This window comes from Tiliqua scincoides, chromosome 4, assembly GCF_035046505.1.
Source record: "Tiliqua scincoides isolate rTilSci1 chromosome 4, rTilSci1.hap2, whole genome shotgun sequence".
In the NCBI taxonomy this organism is placed as follows: domain Eukaryota; kingdom Metazoa; phylum Chordata; class Lepidosauria; order Squamata; family Scincidae; genus Tiliqua; species Tiliqua scincoides.
Genome location: NC_089824.1, coordinates 36,984,718 through 37,004,449, shown reverse-complemented (window position 1 = coordinate 37,004,449; position 19,732 = coordinate 36,984,718). Strand labels below are relative to the sequence as shown.

Sequence of the window (19,732 nt, the reverse complement as noted above, 5' to 3'; positions counted from 1 at the left end):
CAGTATTGCTTCATGTGTTTTAAGAGTCAATAAAGGCTTGAGGAGGCTTGCCGGAGAAGGGAATCTCTCTCGATCTCACTCCGTTCCGCTTCCGGCTTCTTCCCCGGCATCTACATTTAAAACCAGTCTGCCGTCTAATTCATTTGCTCTGACTTCTTGCGACTTCAGTTCCTTCTCCCAAAGTCCCTTCAGTGCTTCTCCTTTCTGCACTCCCTCAAGCAACAAGGCTTAAGCCTTGGGTGCTTCCCAAAGCAGCATTGCACTGCAACACAGGAGGAGAACCTGCAATGCTGTAGGGAGGCTGCCTGGGACACAGAAGACTCTCAAGCAAGCTCAGGATCCCACCTGTGAAAAGGGAAGGAGGGGAATGATAACAGCTGCCTTAGTTTCCTTCCATCCAGAAGTGTCAGACTGCAGGTTGTATCTGCATAACTCTATGGGATTTTTTGTTAATTACACCGAGTCACGGAACGGAACTAACGCGGATAAATAGGCTGTACCTGTATATGCTTTTTACAATGATAATAAATGGGACTTACTCCTGGGTAAGCGTGGGTAGGATTGCAGCCTAGGATTGTTACAAATTTTCCGGCTTGATGATGTCACTTCCGGTCATGACATCACTTCTGGTGGGTCCTGACAGATTCTCATTCTAAAAAGTGAATAATGGTGCTAAACGTTTGAGGACCACTGGTTTACATAAACGGGTAAAAAGTCAAACTATAAGAGCTGCTATAACAGAGACAGGGCACCCAATGGCCAACATGGCTTTTTATTTACAAGTGAATTAGGGCCTTCCTGTATGACTCATCAAAGGGGCCTCAACCACATGTTAGACAGCACACGATTTTCCCTCCAGTGACTTTTTTCCAGTAGGCACTGCACAATATGTGGCTATTCTTTGTTCTTGTTTTAAGCTGTTATTCACTGGCGTTTTGATCTGTTTTAACTTTGTTTTTTGTATTAAAATGCATTTTAAATGGCATTTAACTAAAAGGCATAAAGCCTGTGCACTAGAAATAAAAAAAAACCTGACTGCAAGAATATATGAAACTGTCTTATATTGTCAAATTATTGCAGGGCTGGCCCCAAAAATTCTGCTGCCTCAGGCAAAGGGTGCGATGGCGCCATATTGTGCAAAATCAACGCCATAAAAGCCAACTGTTTTTTAAAAAACATAATAGAAGATTTTGTGTTTTCTTCCAAATTCAGAAGCACAAAAACATATTGCCAACAAATGAATTGTTTTATGATATTTATTTAATCTAAAGGAACAAATCAATAATAAGCAGCAACAGATGAACAGCTAGAACCAATATCAGCAATGATATTCTCAATTGCTGTTTAAACCCAAGATATTCTTGGGATCCTCTTCTTTCTTTCTTTTTAAAGGATATTTTTATTTATAACAAAATGACCAAAAGCCACTGAAAAGGACACCATGCTGGGGTTAAGAAGGACAGTTGCCATCCCCCAGCTAAATATAAAAAGGACATCACTATAGCCTGTTATTGTCTTTTCAACAGGACTGATATATTCCAACTCACTGGTTTGTGAATAGAAGCGTGAACATAAAGCACATTAGAATGCCACATAATTTTTTGTTCTTAATTATTTTTAATTTGCAAGATTCTGTGTGTTTTAATATTTTAATTGATTTTAATATTGTATTGTTTTTATGTATTGATTTTATTGTTAGCTGTCTTGAGTACCCTTTGGTGTGGAAGAAAGGTGAGATAAAAATACAATAAATAAATAAGTAAATAAATAAATAAATGGTAACTAATATTATTTGCTGTTACATAATATTATGTACATGAAAAGAAATACATTAATTGTTCTTCACGAGTGCAGCACAATGGTTTTGCTCCTCCAGCAAAGACAATTCTTTACTATGTTATAAATGATGGTTTAAACCAGGGGTTCTTAACAGAACCCCACTGGGTTGCCCAATATGTCCCCATACCCCCCTTGCCAGACTGTCGAAATCATCATTGTCACTAGTCCTATTAGGTACCAGCATGAACTTCAAAAGACGTCAATATAGCACCTTGCACGTTTCCGAGTCACACAAAGAACTGAGTAGTATATTGGAACTTCATTACCTAGCAAGGCCAGCCAACCATGAGACAATCTGATCTGACATGCATCAGGGAGGATGAAGGAGCAGCAGCAGTTTTGGGGTGCTCTTCATACCCAAGTCTGCTGCTATCTCCCTCTAGACTGCCACAGATGTAAACCACATTTGCTTTCTGCTTGCTAAAAGCAAGCAAGAAACGGATCACTAGTTTCGCTAACCCCTCCTTTCATTCCTTTCCCACCTGGTCACATTGTATGAGGAAGGAGCACTACGAGCGAACCAGCTTGCTGCTGCCCATGCCAAAAAATCATGGGGGGTTCTGATAAGCTGCTTTGCTACCCCTTTCCTTCCTTGCATGGTTCATTTAAACTTAAAGGGACTGCACAAAGAAAAAGTGAGGGAAAAGTAGTCATTTACCTGTCTCATTCCTTGCTGTTCCTTTACACAAACCAGAAATTGCAGTGCACCTTGGGAGTTCTCAGCATGAGAACTTCCAACATTATCAAGAGTATCATTTGGGAAGGAGCTGAGGTAATTAACTGATTTCTTTTTTCCCCTCTCCATCGGGAAGGGATGGAAGCATCAGAGAGCACTGCATCACACAGCGCATGGGTATGGCCATCCTCAATACCTTGATGAAAGGGCTGAAACAAACCAGTGCTAACTCAGAATTTTCACTTGGACGTAACACGTTCAACAGTGAAGACAAATTCAGCTTCACAAACCAACTTCAAACCATGGTTTTAGATCGCAGTTTAATCTCACTTTGCCCAAAACAAATCACAGTCACTACCCACCTGCCATTTTCCACTCCCCATTTGCTCTGGCATTTGGCCTTTAAGACAGAAAGGGCAAAAAAACTTACTAGTAGGAAACTAAAATAAGGGCTTTACAAAACAGGAGTGGTCTGCTAGCATGGAGAAAAGTTACTTTGTCTATTAATTAGGACTGCAATTAGGTTTTGCCTGTATTACAGCTGTATTGTAAAGCAAGGCATTCTGAAGTTCTCTGGTCCAGTAGTTCTCAAATGTTTAGCATTAGGACCCACTTTCTAGAATGAGAATCTGTCAGGACCCACAGGAAGTGATGTCATGATTGAAAATGACATCATGAAGCAGGAAAATGTTTAACAATCCTAGGCTACAATTCTACCCACACTTATCTAGTCCCATGTACTAACATTGCTGAAAGCATATACATAAGTCTGTTAAAAGTACAGATGTGTAACATTTCCCCAAATGCAGTCACTTACCATGGTAGCATCAAGACTAATACAATAAAAATAAAATATTGATACCCACCTGCAATTGGCAAATATTGAAATGAATATTCAATACCCACCTGCAATTACCATGGTAGCATCAAGACTAATACAATAAAAATAAAATATTGAAATGAATATTCAATATTTGAATATTCAATACCCACCTGCAATTGGCAAATATTGAAATGAATATTCAGTACCCACCTGCAAATATTGAAATGAATATTCAATACCCACCTGCAATTGGCTTGCAACCCACCTAGTGGGTCCTGACCCACTATTTGAGAAACACTGGTCTCATCTATATCTATATCTATATCTATATCTATATCTATATATATATATATATATACACACACACACACACACACTTGTATAAAGTAGGAGTAGAGTCTATGACATGGAGAGAAAAATCTTTTATCTACTTCCCATTAACTGCATTACTCACCAATCTCAACAACATCCAGAGTGGCTAGTAAGAACATTTTCCACAAACTCATTAGATATGAAGACTGAAAACAATGCTGCACATCTAACCATAGTACTGTTTTCTTCCTACACTGAAAAGAATTGTACTTTTCAATAGAGTGACCTATATAAATGGAAAGAATGAAGTGACCTGTTCATTTAGGTTAGTATAGTACCATATTTACCACTGGTAATGTTACAAAAACGAAGCCAGGTCAACTAGATCAGCTAGACGAAATTATTTGCATTATATAAGACCATCAACATTATTAAATTGCTGGGAAAAAGTGGGGAAGGAAGGGATACGCATAAATGATGTGGTTCTTGCACTGGAGAGAGGTAAACTGTGGGATGTCAAAAGGTTCAGCAGTGGCGACTGCTCTTTTTAAAAACATGCTAATTAATAACTTAATTAATGTATAATGAAAAGACAAAATATACTGAAGATACAGAAATAATTCCAGACAGTTTATGTAATCATAGATAAATGTCTGCTACCATGCTCCAGAGTTTTAATTGTGAGGCATTAATTATTTATAAAGCATCATCAGCATAAGTCACAGATAACAGTGCAAAAAAGAGATATGTCCCTGCACCACAGAGCATACAATTTAAATTTCAACAGTGGGAGAGAAAGGAGGGCAGGAAAGGGGAAAACAAAGGCCAGAAGGGATGACTGCACAGCTTCTGAGTAAGCATTTTTTGTTCAATTATGCTTTCCTTTGAATTACTTTGTTTCTCCTGCAATGTTTAATTTTGTTGGTGCCTTGGTGCTTATTTTTGTCTCTGTTGATTAGTAGTAGTTCTATTTGCGACATATATTGTTTTAAAGTTGTTTTTATGTTTATCATAAGCCACCTTGGTGCATCCTTAAATGGACTGAATGGTAGAATGTAAACATTTTAAAGAAATAAATGAAATTTCACAGTGCTTTGGATTTTTTTTTCCCAGTTGGGAATGGAGACTGAGGTGTTAGGTAAAGGTTTCACAGAAGAGACAGGTTTTAAAAAGGGATTTGAAAGGTGACAGAGAAGTGATGAGATCTGTGGTGCAATCCTATGAGCCATTGGAAGGTTTACATATGGCAGCTACAGCCTGTCCATAAGCCATGGGATTATCTTTTATTCACCTTCACACCCTCTACGCTCTTAACCATATTTTAGGACAGAGTAAGTGTGGAAAATGTAATGTTTGCAAAAAAATATATATGACATGCTTTACAAAACAGTCCTTTCTTGACAGGTCCATACAAAATGTTTTTCTGGAGCCCTAACACTAATCAACATCTTCCATAGTGATAGCTACTGGCAATGGCACAGCATATCACCTGCAGGCTCCCTTGCCACTATACTCCAGGGACATCTTTCTTAAACAGATGTTTCTGCTTTTTAAAAGTCACAGGAAATGGGCTGACTTTCTCCCTTTTCCTTTCCTAGAAAACAAGCACTAGCACAGCTGCATTCCACACCTCCCTTTAAACTGCGTGTGTGTGGGAGGTGTATGGTGATGGCAAATGAGGCCAAGTAAAAGATACTTTGCAGATCAATGGCAACAATTAATTCAAATTAAATCCCAATGTGATGCTGGAAGTTCACAAAAGGTTAGACTACAATGGAATTTAAAAAACACAGCAGTATTTTAAATCTCCATTTTAGATCTCTGACCTGAGTCTTCAGCCCAAGCAACTGACACACAAAAGCTTGAACCAGCATCCTTGACTAGCAGCTAACTGCTTATTAAATTGAGCCATCAGGACTTGCAGTAGACTGTGGAATCTTTAGAGTTCCCTGATCAGTCCTTTCCATGACTTCACTGACTGGACACTAGCAGCCTTCCTGGAGATAAGAGCTTCCATGTCAGATGGAAAAACTATCTGATATTCTGATGAATCACTGACCCACTTTCTTTCTTCCTGATCCGCCTCTCAATTCTACAATAGTTTTCTCTCCCCAATGTCTGCTCTTGGCTTCTCAGTGTGTCTATCTGGCTGTGATCCTGGCTATGCCTGACCTCAGCCCTACTTCTCCCCTGTGTCTGTCATCTCATTCTGCTTGCTCCCCTGATTTCTACCTTTTGCACGGGTTCACTCTCATCTAGTTCTGCTGCATCTTTTTACACAGCTCTCCAAGATCCTCCAGTTGGCCAACTTTGTCCACTGGAGTTTTGGGAAGACTGATTGACATTATGAAATATTCTCTCCGTAGAGGTATTTGTTTTCCGATGAATTCCAATGTTTGTTTCCAATAAGTAAGATAGGATTACAGTTTAAGTCTTACTGAACACAATGGAATTATTTCTGAATAAAATAAATAACACCACTTTGAAACACCTCTAAATTGACCTTACATGAATCTGAATCTGGATGAGTAGAAAAGAAAAAGAAGAATAAGGAAAAAAGGAAGGTGGGAGAGAAGGAAGCACAGGCTGGTATAAGTATAAACATATTTATAATGTATTGTATAGTTTTTTCAGGGCTGCAGAGGTACACAAAACCTCCTACTCCACCCAAAATGGCTTCTGACTCCACAACTCTGGAACTGAAGTTGAAGTCAGAGTTGTGGAGTTGGAAACTTTTGTGCACCAGCACCACAGTCCTGTTTTTATATGAATTTAATACTTTTGTAAGCTACCTTTGGTAACCTTAGGGGAGAAAAGTGGGATATAAATCAAATAAATAATTTTTTAAATAAAAGAACAGCATAAATTATATCAGGAATGGACAAGTCCACTGCAGCTTAACTTGAATTCAGCCATGGGTCTTTGCCCCCATGACTGGAATAGAAAACAAGTTCTAGTGGGCAGACTTTCAGAGTTGCCCAGAGCATTTTCGTGACTCAGAAAGACTCGAGTCACGAGCCTTTCCCTTTGAAAAGTTAGCCGCAGCTTGGCAGAAAAAAACGGAGTTGCTGCCAGGCTGTGTGTGTGTCGGAGTCCTCTTTAAACACTCTCCTGCTGTCCCTGCCCACCCCACCAATAAACGAAAGTCATGCTGTGAAGGCACCAGGCAGCATTCCTTAGTGCAGAATGCGCCAATTGTTTCCTTCCACATGATTCCTACTGCTACCCTCCTCCCTGAGTAGAATAAAGTACCCTAAAAAAAGAAAGGCGCAGGCTGGCTTCACTGTCTGCAGAAGTATAAAGTATCCTCACGCCCTTGTCTGCCTAGCCAAAAACTAAGGAATGCTACCTGGGTGCTGTGTTGGGCATGCACGAGAGAGAGCGCAAGCGCAGAGACCAACTATTGTCACGTGGGAGTAAGCGAGCAATCAACTGATGAATGAGCACAAGAGGCATGGGTGCCGCCTTTTATAGCTCCAGGCACTGCCTCCTCTAGCTTCCTGCACCTCCACCTGTCCCCCCTGCTTGAAAAACCCACTTGTCCCTATGGCCAAAAACGGCTCCTCACTCTTCCTCTCCATCTCCCAAAGACACAAAATCAGGATACAACGTAAGAACATAAGAACAGCCCCACTGGACCAGGCCATAGGCCCATCTAGTCCAGCTTCTTTATCTCACAGCGGCCCACCAAATGCCCCAGGGAGCACACCAGATAACAGGAGACTTGCATCCTGGTTCCCCCCCTTGCATCTGACATAGCCCATTTCTAAAATCAGGAGGTTGCACATATGCATCATGGTTTGTAACCCATAATGGATTTTTCCTCCAGAAACTAGTTCAATCCCCTTTTAAAGACATCTAGGCCAGATGCCGTCACCACATCCTGCGGCAAGGAGTTCCACAGACCAACCACACACTGAGTAAAGAAATATTTTCTTTTGTCTGTCCTAACTCTCCCAACACTCAATTTTAGTGGATGTCCCCTGGTTCTGGCGTTATGTGAGAGTGTAAAGAGCATCTCTCTATCCTTCCCATGCATAATTTTGGATGTCTCAATCATGTTCCCCCTCATGCATCTCTTTTTCAGGCTGAAGAGGCCCAAACGCCGTAGCCTTTCCTCATAAGGAAGGTGCTCCAGCCCAGCAATCATCTTAGTCGCTCTCTTTTGCACCTTTTCCATTTCCACTATGTCTTTTTTGTGATGTGGTGACCAGAACTGGACGCAGTACTCCAGGTGTGACCTTACCATCAATTTATACATCGGCATTATAATATTAGCCGTTTTGTTCTCAATAACTTTTCTAATGATCCCAAGCATAGAATTGGCCTTCTTTACTGCCGCCACACACTGGGTTGACGCTTTCATCGACCTGTCCACCACCACCCCAAGATCTCTCTCCTGATCTGTCACAGACAGCTCAGAACCCATTAGCCTATATGTAAAGTTTTGATTTTTTGTCCCAATGTGTATGAATTTACCCTTACTTACATTGAAACGCATCTGCCATTTTGCTGCCCATTCTGCCAGTTTGGAGAGATCATTCTGGAGCTCCTCACTATCATTTCTGGTCTTAACCACTTGGAAAAGTTTGGTGTCGTCTACAAACTTAGCCACCTCACTACTCACCCCTGTCTCCAGGTCATTTATGAAGAGGTTGAAAAGCACCGGTCCCAGGATAGATCCTTCGGACACACCGCTTTTCACCTCTCTCCATTGTGAAAATTGCCCACTGACACCCACTCTCTGTTTCCTGGTCTTCAACCAGGTCTCAATTCAGGAGGGGACCTGCCCTCTAATTCCCTGACTGAATTCCCATGACTGAACTCTGCATGAGTCAGAAAGAAATGTGTGTTTTCATGACTCAGACTCGAGTCACCTAACTCGAGTTCCCATCCCTGGATTATATACACATCTGTGAAAAGTAAACTGATCCCTATGTTGTACTTCAGCTTTTCTGGCACCCAAGGCTGCACCTAAGACAATTACAGTCATTTTAAAATAAACATTACAAAAGATATTACAGGCAAGGTGCTATAGTCTAATTTAAACACAATATCCAGATAAAACACTGCATAGTCTTAAGCTATCTTGAATAACTGAATGTAATTTTTGAAGCAAAAATGCTTTCTGGATGTTCTCTTTGCAGTCAAATCTAAAAACATATGACAACTTCATACTGCCCTCTGATGGCCCAGGAGAATTTTTCTTGCAGCCACTCTCCTAAGTCTGCTTATAATAGCATTTTCTAAAATTTAACTCTCTTTGTTCATGTAGACAGCATAGTTCATATTCTCTCAAGTTGATAGTATTTGCATTCTCAAAGGCAGCTATAATTTCCCTTCTTTCCCAAGGCTGATTCACATGTTACTCCAGCTGCATAGAAGCCACCAGGGAAACAGCTAACCACATCATTTCCCCAAATCCCATGGTATTTCTCCACTCCATCTGCCCCTTCCTTGTTGGTACTGGTATATGAAACACTACATGTGACTGAGAGGAAGAATGCATGTGTTGCATCAACAGGTGTTAACTCTAACTGGAGCTATTCCAGGGTTTATTCCCCCGCCCCCCCCCCCCCAACACTGGAAATTCTTGGTGGCTCAGTTAAAATTTCTAGGACTGTTTTCAGTAGTCACCTGAAGATACTGATTCCTAAAGATTTCAGGTCAATCCTGGAGGTACGGCAACCCTAGCTGCATCCTCAACCCACATGGATCTCCTGACACAGACACAGGAAAGCATTTCCCAGAAAATGCTCTGCAGTTAGAATGACAGGGCTTATGGGTGGAAACAAATAATGGGGAACTCTGTAGTGGCCAAAGTTTATTGCACAATAGAAGACTGTCTTCTGCAGCCTTTAGCCATGTGATACATGGTCGACCATCTCTCAGAAATACAGGGAGATGGGGAAGGTTACAATGGGCTTCCTGGATGGACAAAAATGGACAACTGCCTCTCTATCTGCCTGCTGACACAATACAGAACAGCGGACACGAATGAATACCTCCCCAGTACTCCCCTTGCCTCCAGAAGGTTTTCTGAGCCCAGCAGTGAAAAAAGTCACTTCCAGTTTCTCCATGAAACCAGAAGTGATGTTTTTTCCCTGTTAGGCTCATTCTGAGTTCAGCAGACGCTGCGGACGGACGTGCAAAGCCTCTGCCAGCCTCTGAAGGGGGCGTGCGCAGGGGGAGGCAGGTCTGATCTACAGATAAGTGAATCCGCTGACACAGGATTTGCAGATATGGGGCCCTCCCCTTAGTCCCACAGTTGGCACCTGTTTTGCCAAATCCCTGGTCCAGGTTTTGCCTAAAGAACCTATGCCCACTTTTTTTCCCCAACAATGGCCCGAGTTCTGCACTGCAGCACTGCTGGACCCCACCACCAGGGTAGCTCGTCTGTTCAACCTCCTTCCTCCCTTCTCCTGCTAGCAGCTTCTCCAGCCATCACAGTAACACCTTGGTCCTCAGCATGTCTTGGGCATGGCAGCCACACACCAGTCTCTCCAGCAGTCTGTTCCAGCAGTCCCCGTTCCAGCAATCCTCAGAAATCCAGTTTAGGTCTCTCTCCGTCCCTCCTCCAAGCTTTCCTCCTACTACTACCCACTTCCTCTCTGCAAGTGCTGCTTTTAACCCTGAGGGCCTTTTTGCCGCCAAGTGGTTGCAGCTGTGCAGCACACTCTCTGCAATCTAAGGCCCTGGTGTTAACCCACGATGAAAGTGTCGACCCAATGTACAGCGGCAGTGAAGAGGACTAAGTCCATGCTTGGGATCATTAGGAAAGGCATTGAGAATAAGATGGTTAATACTGTAATGCCATTGTACAAATCGATGGTAAGGCCACATCTGGAGTATTACGTCCGGTTCTGGTCACATCTCAAAAAGGATATAGTGGAAATGGAAAAGGTGCAAAAGAGAGCAACCGAAATGGTTACTGGGCTGGGGCACCTTCCTTATGAGGAAAGGCTACAACATTTGGGCCTCTTCAGCCTAGAAATGAGGCACCCGAGGAGGGACATGATTGAGACATATAAAATTATGCAGGGGACGGACAGAATGGATAGAGAGATGCTCTTTTCCCTCCAGAACCAGGGGACATCCACTAAAGTTGAGTGTTGGGAGAGTTAGGACAGACAGAAGAAAATACTTCTTTACCCAGCATGTAATTAGTCTATGGAACTCTTTGCCACAGGAAGTAGTGACGGCATCTTGCCTAGATGCTTTTAAGAGGCATCTTAAGAGTGAAATTGGACAAATTTCTGGAGGAAAATTTCATTACGTGTTACAAGTTACAGTAAGTATGTGCAAGCTCTTGGTTTTTGAGGCAGGTTGCCTCTGATTGCCAGATGCACGGGGAGGGTACAGGGAGGGCACCGGGACGCAGGTGGTGTCTGTTCTCTTGTGTGTTCCCTGAAGCATTTGGTGGGCCACTGTGAGATACAGGAAGCTAGACTAGATGGGCCTTTGGCCTGATCCTTATTCAAAAGGTGGATGGAAACAAAGATATTATGAGACAAAAAGAGACTTCATTTCCTCTAACAGAATCTGACAACACTCTCCTTGATGGTTGGACTATAAACATATAGAAAGAAGCAATTTGCTAATACAGAGGAGTAGTATTATACACACATTTAATTTGTGTTTAAATAGTATAGGTGATTCCACCTGCCATTTCATTCAATGAGCACATGTCCTGGAGTGAGCATGAGATGGGAGACGTGAATCTGCTGTTCCCTCAGTCACTCTTAGTTCCTGTGCACTTCTTATAGTGTTATTCTAGTTCTTAAGGATATAGTACATATATTTTTATACCAACAGTCCCTGAACACAAATGATTTAAGGGATTTTCTAGAGTAATTTTGACTACACACAATTTTCGCCTTGCGAGCTGACTTAACTTGGTGGGTCAATACTGTTCAAACGGACCCTCCAAGAGACATATAGTTTAAGGTTTTGATAACAGGCAAATTTATTTAAAATAGACAAATTTATTTAACATGCTTAAAAAACAGAAGCCCTTTCCCAGAAAATTAAAAAAATACTCAGATGAATAAGAAAGTTCTAGAATTCAGTGTTGCCAAAGCTTTCCCTTCAGTCCATTTTTACAAACTCCCGAAGTAGTTCAGTCTTTGAAAAGTGCAGAGACCATGGCTTGAAAAGGGAAATCAAAGCTCTGCTATTTTCAAACAACAGCTGTTAGACAATCGCATCCATTCCTAGGAAAGTCTTAAATGGGAAGCTTGTAACATGTGGAATGAAGTTTTTTTAATTAATAATCCAAATGCTATCGAGTAACAACATCTGCAAACTGAAGAATGCCATAAATATCTACTGGGAAGGAGGAACAGTTCCATTTCCTGCTAATTTTCCAGATGCAGCCTCTCAACCTCATCCAGAAGGGAAGGGAAATTCCATAATCCATACCACACTTGGAGCAAACAATAATACCAAGTAATGAGAAGCAACACGTAGAAGGAGTTCAAATCTGCCTTGAAATTGTGTTTCAATTTGTAGTCAGAGATAGAACAATTTTTTAAAAAGTGAAAATGCACAAACCTCTGATTGTACATGCCTCGGAAGTTATAATTCGCTCTGTAGTTTGGGACTGGCTTTTGATCTAATGGCCGATAGATGGCAGGCTCTCCCCTTTTCATAGCAAGACCATTCAACTCCACTGTTGGTGTAATACTGCCTGTCAAAAATAAGAACTCACATCAACATTTGCATCAGAAATACAAAGATCAACACTAATGATTTAATTCAAAGGTCCGTTTTCTACATTTATAGCTCTGAAGTATTAATGATGAAAAAGCAGAACTTACTTAAATTCAGATCCTATGAAGATTTAAATGTGACTGCAAGAAAGAATTTTAAATCTGAGGGATACTTCTGTTAAGGAGAAGAGAATGGCCGGCTTCAGGTGTAATGCTAATCACATAAGAGGAGGAAATTTGCCACTTTGTCATGCTTAAACATAGAAACCCCAGTTTGTGAACAAGACAGGATATCAAAGTGGAGTTGATCTATTATCTAGGATTAGACCCCAATTTCAAATTCTGATTTATTCAAATTGCAGTTAGAACAAACTGGATTTGCCAGGTTCAGATACAATAGCAAGTCCTGGTTTGTTTCAAACCATGAATAAACCATGTTTGTTCATGTTTCAAACCATGAACAAATTTTGTCACCACACATGCAAAGGGGTGGAGGAAGCAGGTATGCCTGAGGTTTGTACTAGTGATGCTAAACTAATAACTGTGGTTTAATCAGGGTTTAGTGTTAAGTCAATAAATTAGTGCTTGGCTGATAAATTATCTGGGAGCTGTATCATACATTTTCTCTGCAATTTGCTACAGTTGTACAAAGTGCTGTACAACTTTTTCCTACACTGAGGTTATTAATTGTGTAAGAAAACATACAGTCTGGCCAAGTAAATTTTGGTCCTGGTACTACTGCTGGAAACTCAAAGCTCGCACTGGGTTTCAAGTGTACAATACTAGTTACAACAAGTCTTTCTATAAGACTGTTTTGAGAAAGTAATGGGGGATAGTAGTCCCTGGCCTTACCTCTGCCCCCTTCTATACAGTTGATTATTTTGCCACAGATGCTGGTCCTTCTACTTAGCTTCTTTACCTCTGGGATTGCAACTGGTGAAGAGAGGCAGGCAGCCCTCTTGGGGGGGGGGGGGCTTCTCCAATTATTGAACTTTAATGTACATGCTTGCACCTTCATAAATCTTTGGACTGCTTCATGCACCATGCTAGATGTATTTATTTCTATACTTATTTCTAAAATTGTTGCATTCTCTGCAGTTGTGGTGCTTGAGGCAGGGTACAAGCATAATGATCAATAAAAACACACTAAAAACATATAGAAGTTCTCACTTTCTGTAAATAGATTCTAGGAAACTGTGGCTTTAACTGAAATGCTGTAAAATGGAACCAATTCTACCTTAGGATGATATACAACATGAGTGTCTGGTAGCGCACAGTGCATCCACGGGTCCTGCCATGAACCCCAAACCTTCCACTGCAACTGCAGCTGCTTGGGGATGCCAACTGACAAGTGGAGTTTCAGACGCTGCACTACAGGGACTTGTAAGGCAGCAGAGAGAAGTGGAGAGACAAGTGGCAGCATGCTGCACCTCGCTAGATGAGGCTTCCAGCCTGCCAAACACAAGCAGCCAGTTACCTAGGGGATGGGCATTGGGTGTTGATGAGGGAGGGGGAAGGAGGACAGTGTGGAGATGAAGCCTTCTTCTGATCTAGCAGGACAGCTGGAAGTGGGCAGCCCAATGGACAGGGATCAAATTTTGTCAGCGACATAAAAGCAAATGACATTAAACAAAACAATATTAAGTGAAGACTTTGTGTACAGAACAGTATAGCGTGTAATATGGTATAGATGGGTTTCATGTTAATTCCTATGATGAATAGTCTTTCATGTAGAAACTCTGAAATTATTATTATTATTAACAGTATTTATATACCACTTTTCAACAGAAAAAGTTCACAAAGCAGTTTACAGAGAAAAATCAAAATAACTAATGGCTCCCTGTCCCAAAAGGGTTCACAATAAAAAAATATGCAAAGGAACACCAGCAGACAGCCACTAGAAAAGACACTGCTGGGATGAGGTGGGCCCGTTACTCTCTCCCTTCTAAAAAGAGGAGCACCCACTTGAAAAAAGTGCCTCTTATCCAGTTAGCAGGAATCATAGAAAATCTCATGTGCACAGGAAAGCTAGCATGAAAACCAGTTCAGATAAAGACAACTAGACAAAACTAAACCATCAGTAACACAGTCCCTGTATCTTTGGAACCTAAACAGGATTTGTACAAATAAAGAAGCCAACATTCTGAAGCAAATTTCAAATCTAACTGTCTAGCTTTGAATAATTTTGAGTATCATTTTTTTTTAACATAAAACAGTTTGTGAAAGCAGGTGAAAAATGACACTCTCGTTTTGATAAATAAAACAGGAACTAGCATAAATACAGGGTTCTGTCCTAGGTAGCATGTTTCCATGCAGAAACTACCTCTATGCATTTTTGGGGGGTGAATTTCTCCCTCCCATTGAATCTCCCTGTACAACATCCTATAACATTCCCAAGGACCTTCCAAACCCCAGGAGTGATCTTCAGGGGGTTGCCATAGGGAGGATGGAGTGTGGAAAATAGCTTGTGTGAGTACCACTTAACTTAGCATATAATCCTCAGTATATTAATAGAAAGTTGATATTAATAGAGGTGGTGTTTTTCTATCAGTTACACTTAACCTAACCATTTTCACAAAATGAAGGAGAAGTCAAGACTTGCATTCAAAAAATAGACACGTTGAATCCAATATCCATCTGATCATAATTTCAGGAATACTGAATCTAAACTTATCCAGAAGAGTAGACTCTACAGCCCTCTGCTGGCTTCACTCCACAATAGGCAAACTGAAACTCAACTGCAGCCTTTGCAAATAAACCTGAAATATGACACATGATGCTCCATATTTGGTGAAATACATGTGCATAAGCACAAAGATACAAATTTTATTTCAGCAACGGCACTGGAGGACTGGGTACTTAATTTTTCCACAGGCTGTTTTTACTATTCCAAGTCCCTGCATTCCCTGTTTTTACTATTCTAAGTCCCTGCATCTAAATGCAGCTATGTAAAGAGTTAAGGGCCACCATTCATTGGCAGAACATATGCTCTGCAGGCAGAAGATCCTAGTGTTAATTCCCAGCATCTACAACTAAAAGAATCTCAGGTGATGAGGGGAAAACCCTGCCTGATAATTAAGATGTTACTGTTACTGACATCGTGTGGTACTGTATTATGTGGTACTGTATAGAATGCCTAGATATTCTATAGCATGTCAAAAACTTCAACACAACGTATAAAATAAAATCATCTGCATGCATTCCCTAGGTAGTTGTTACCGAGTTCTTTACTGGCATTGTATGAAACCAAGGCATTCTATTAAAATCCAAAGATCAGTGTTTCTCAAACGGTGGGTCACAAACCAATTTCAGGTGGGTCCCTATTCATTTCAATGTTTTATTTTTAATATATTAGACTTGATGCCCCCATGGAATGTGACTGCATTTGGGGAAATGCTACAGACCTGTACTTTTAACAAGCTACTATATATATTCTTTTAACAATTATAGTCAATGGGACTTACTCCTGGGTAAGTGTGGGTAGGATTTCAGCCTAGGATTGTTACAAATCTTCCTGCTTGATGATGTCACTTCCAGTCATGACATCACTTCTGGTGGGTCCTGACAGATTCTCATTCTAAAAAGTGGGTCCCGATGCTAAATGTGTGAGAACCACTGCCCTACGTAAAGTTTATAATGTCAGAATGAAATATGCTTATTTCATACAGTACTTTGCAAAATGTGGTAGGTTTTCTATACAATACCCTAGTTTCACACAATGCTGATAACATTATAGGTTAAGCCTATTTATCCATGGATTTTATATCCGCAGATCTGGCTCAACACAGGTCCCCTGGACCCAAATTCAGCCAGACTTGAGTTACGGCCTGTCCCCCAATGTGATATCTTCACCTTTACAAACAGTACTTACCACACTCTGCTGGTTCCTATTTTTCAGCATTATTGATGCCTGTAACAAACTACAGCTTAAGCACTTGAAACTATGCTAGTCCATGACAAACACATTCATGAATTACTGGAGAATTACTTACCTGGATTGTTATTAACATTATTTTTGGGTGGTCTAAGAGTTGGTTTGGGTAGGGTACTTTCATTCAGAGCTTTGCTGGCAGCAGAATGGTGAGCCTTTTTAATACTGCTTCCTTCAGCTTCCCATGACTGTTCTCCAAGAGTCAGCTGCACTGTGAACATCTTCAAAGAAGACGGGACAAGTAAATAAGGGCATAGTTAGTCAAAGCAACCCTGTCGCGCGCGCACCAGAACTGCATTCATTGGACTGTCATGAAATTGGGTACATCAGCTTAAGTCTGCCTAGATCTTGCAGAGATCCCAAGGATCAGGTGCAAGAAGCTCTGAGTGAATGTGTGTACTCCAATCTCATTCCCCTTTCTCCTCCCTGCATTTACACAGCTGATACAACAATTTCCATAGTATTGTGAATGGCACAGTCTGTGTGGCATATTTCCCAGTGTCAACGTGCAGTCACTTTTCCTGCCAATTAAAACAGTGTGCAAGTATAAGCACCTCCATAGCCACCAATGATTTGAGGGTGGGGAGGGTTGCACTTCTGTTTGTTCAGTGGTATTTTTCTTTTCTAATTTTTGTTGTGTTTAAAGCATTCAAAGCGGAGACAATAATAGTAATAATAAGTGGGAGATTTTTTATTGAGATTCCTCACATCCTTTTCTTTTTCAAGCAGTCACAGGATACTTCGATTTGGATCATAAATGTAGCACAGAGGAGACATTAGCCCTTTGCCTCCACACCAATTCCCTGATTGAAATCATCCGCTCCTAAATTTGCCTGTTACAGTGGTTGGAAAAACATACCAGCATAGGTATAGGGGCTTGCCTGTTTTCCCCTCTGAAAGGGGAAGGTGAAAGGAAAGATTTATAGTAGAGAATCCACCCCAAGCCCACTGCCCTAATTCAAATCAATGCCTCCAGTAGCTGCTCTTTGTATTAATAAAGATTATTATTATTATTATTAATATTAATATTAGTTCACAAAGTGCTTTACATAGCAAAACAAATCAATAAGTGGCTCCCTGTTCACAAAGGGCTCAGAGTTTAAAAAGAGATGTAAGAAAGAGATCAAGAAGAACTATTGGAAAAGGTGCCATGCTGGGGTGAAGAGGGACAGTTGCTCTTCCCCTGCTATATATGACAGAACAGCACTTTAAAAGGAGCCCAATTAGCAGGGGTAATGTAGGGAACTCCAATCATGTGGAGAACTTCAACCATTGAATTCCTAGATATCCTCTAGTTTGGTCTGCAGTTAAGTTTAAGGAGGAGGATAAACTGCATTTTATACACTTCCACAAAGCAGACTGTGATGTCAGCCATAATTTATTCATTTGGAAAATGTAAATCCTGCTTTTCCACTCTTCTGGGAACGCAATGTAGGTTACATAATAAAAGACAACAAAAGTTTACTGTTAAAGGAACGGTGGGTATCTTCTATGTAGGGCCAACACAAAGGTGACATTACTGAAGGATATGAAAACACTCTTCTCAATAACCTGTTAAAATGTTATTGCAAATGTTAAAAAATGACAAACACCTAAATCTATATAATGTTACCTTGGCGTGAGCAGGTCCTCGTTCATTCAGAAGCTTATACAGAGGTTGAATTCTATTAAAACGGGCTAACTCATTTACCAAACACATTGGAGTTTTCTCTTTGGGGTTTGTCATGTTATCTTGGAAAGGAACTGTAAATTTAAAAAAAAAATTGACAAGCATTTAAGAAACCTATTATTCCAGGTCTGGCATAAATAGTAACATTTACAGAGAAGAAACTAAAATGTTCTGGCTAAAACCTTTTTCTTTTCTTTTTTGGCAAATATATCCGCCTCCCATCCAGGGAGATAATTCCATGTGGATTATGACATTTTACAAAGTTACAATTGTGCATGTCTTTCTTTTTTTCTTCAACAATATGCAATTCTGTAAAAAGGAAAAATATTTTAGAAATTCTTTAACAAGAAGCATATTTACTTCTATAATCAGGAATGTAGTAGAGAGGTACTTGATTTACAAGACTTGATCTGTGCAGGAGCAGTGAACACACCATAAGAGCGGTCAGGTGTTGCTTGTGATATATTTTTCAAAAAGACCTTACCTGAGATGCAACATCAGGCTTGGTCAAAAGCAACCTGAGAAATTTGCTATAGGCAATCATGGATCACAGCACCTTGGAACATCAGAAGGCACTCCCTAGGGCATTGCAGGAGGTCGGCTGCACAGCAGCAAGACAATGGCGTAAGGCTAAAAATAGCGGCAGGAAGGCAAGAGCAGCAGGCAGAGCTGCTGACCATGAAAACTGCACACTTGAAAAAGCATACCCACCCACCCTGGCCTTCCTACCACTATTTTTAGGTTCCATTTCGCCTCCAAACCCAGAAGTGTCACACCGATCTTTATAAAGGGAAAGAGGGGGGACCCAGGAAACTATAGGCCGGTCAGCCTAACATCTATGGTAAGATGGTAGAATGCCTCATCAAAGATAGAATCTCAAAACACATAGCCGAACAGGCCTTGCTGAGGGAGAATCAGCATGGCTTCTGTAAGGGTAAGTCTTGCCTCACGAACCTTATAAAATTCTTTGAAAAGGTGAACAGGCATGTGGATGCGGGAGAACCCGTGGACATCATATATTTGGACTTTCAGAAGGCGTTCGACACGGCCCCTCACCAAAGGCTACTGAAAAAACTACATAGTCAGGGAATTAGAGGGCAGGTCCTCTTCATGGATTGAGAACTGGCTGAAGACCAGGAAAACAGAGAGTGGGTGTCAATGGGCAATTTTCACAATGGAGAGAGGTGAAAAGCAGTGTGCCCTAAGGATCTGTCCTGGGTCCGGTGCTTTTCAACCTCTTCATAAATGACCTGGAGACAGGGGTGAGTAGTGAGGTGGCTAAGTTTATAGACGACACCAAACTTTTCCAAGTGGTGAAGACCAAAAGTGATTGTGAGGAGCTCCAGAAGGATCTCCCCAGACTGGCAGAATGGGCAGCAAAATGGCAGATGCATTTCAATGTAAGTAAGTGTAAAGTCATGCACATTGGGGCAAAAAATCAAAACTTTAGATATAGGCTGATGGGTTCTGAGCTGCCTGTGACAGATCAGGAGAGAGATCTTGGGGTGGTGGTGGACAACTTGATGAAAGTGTCAACCCAACGTGTGGCAGCAGTAAAGAAGGCCAATTCTATGCTTGGGATCATTAGAAAAGGTATTGAGAACAAAACGGCTAATATTATAATGCCGTTGTATAAATTGATGGTAAGGTCACACCTGGAGTATTGCGTCCAGTTCTGGTCACCACATCTCAAAAAAGACATAGTGGAAATGGAAAAGGTGCAAAAGAGAGCGACTAAGATGATTACTGGGCTGGGGCACCTTCCTTATGA

General features: G+C 41.1%; 1 protein-coding gene across 3 annotated transcripts in view; it reads right to left on the bottom strand.

Moving 5' to 3' along the window:
• STAU2 (staufen double-stranded RNA binding protein 2) overlaps positions 1–19,732 on the bottom strand; it is a 229,831-nt gene that overhangs the window by 198,425 nt on the left and 11,674 nt on the right. For all 3 annotated transcript variants that reach the window (XM_066623814.1, XM_066623815.1, XM_066623813.1), the window contains exons 3-5: positions 17,905–18,035; positions 16,354–16,513; positions 12,204–12,339 (exon numbers count right to left, since the gene is read on the bottom strand). In XM_066623814.1, the coding sequence (XP_066479911.1) occupies positions 12,204–12,339; positions 16,354–16,513; positions 17,905–18,035 (427 nt within the window). The remainder of the gene's footprint in view (positions 1–12,203; positions 12,340–16,353; positions 16,514–17,904; positions 18,036–19,732) is intronic.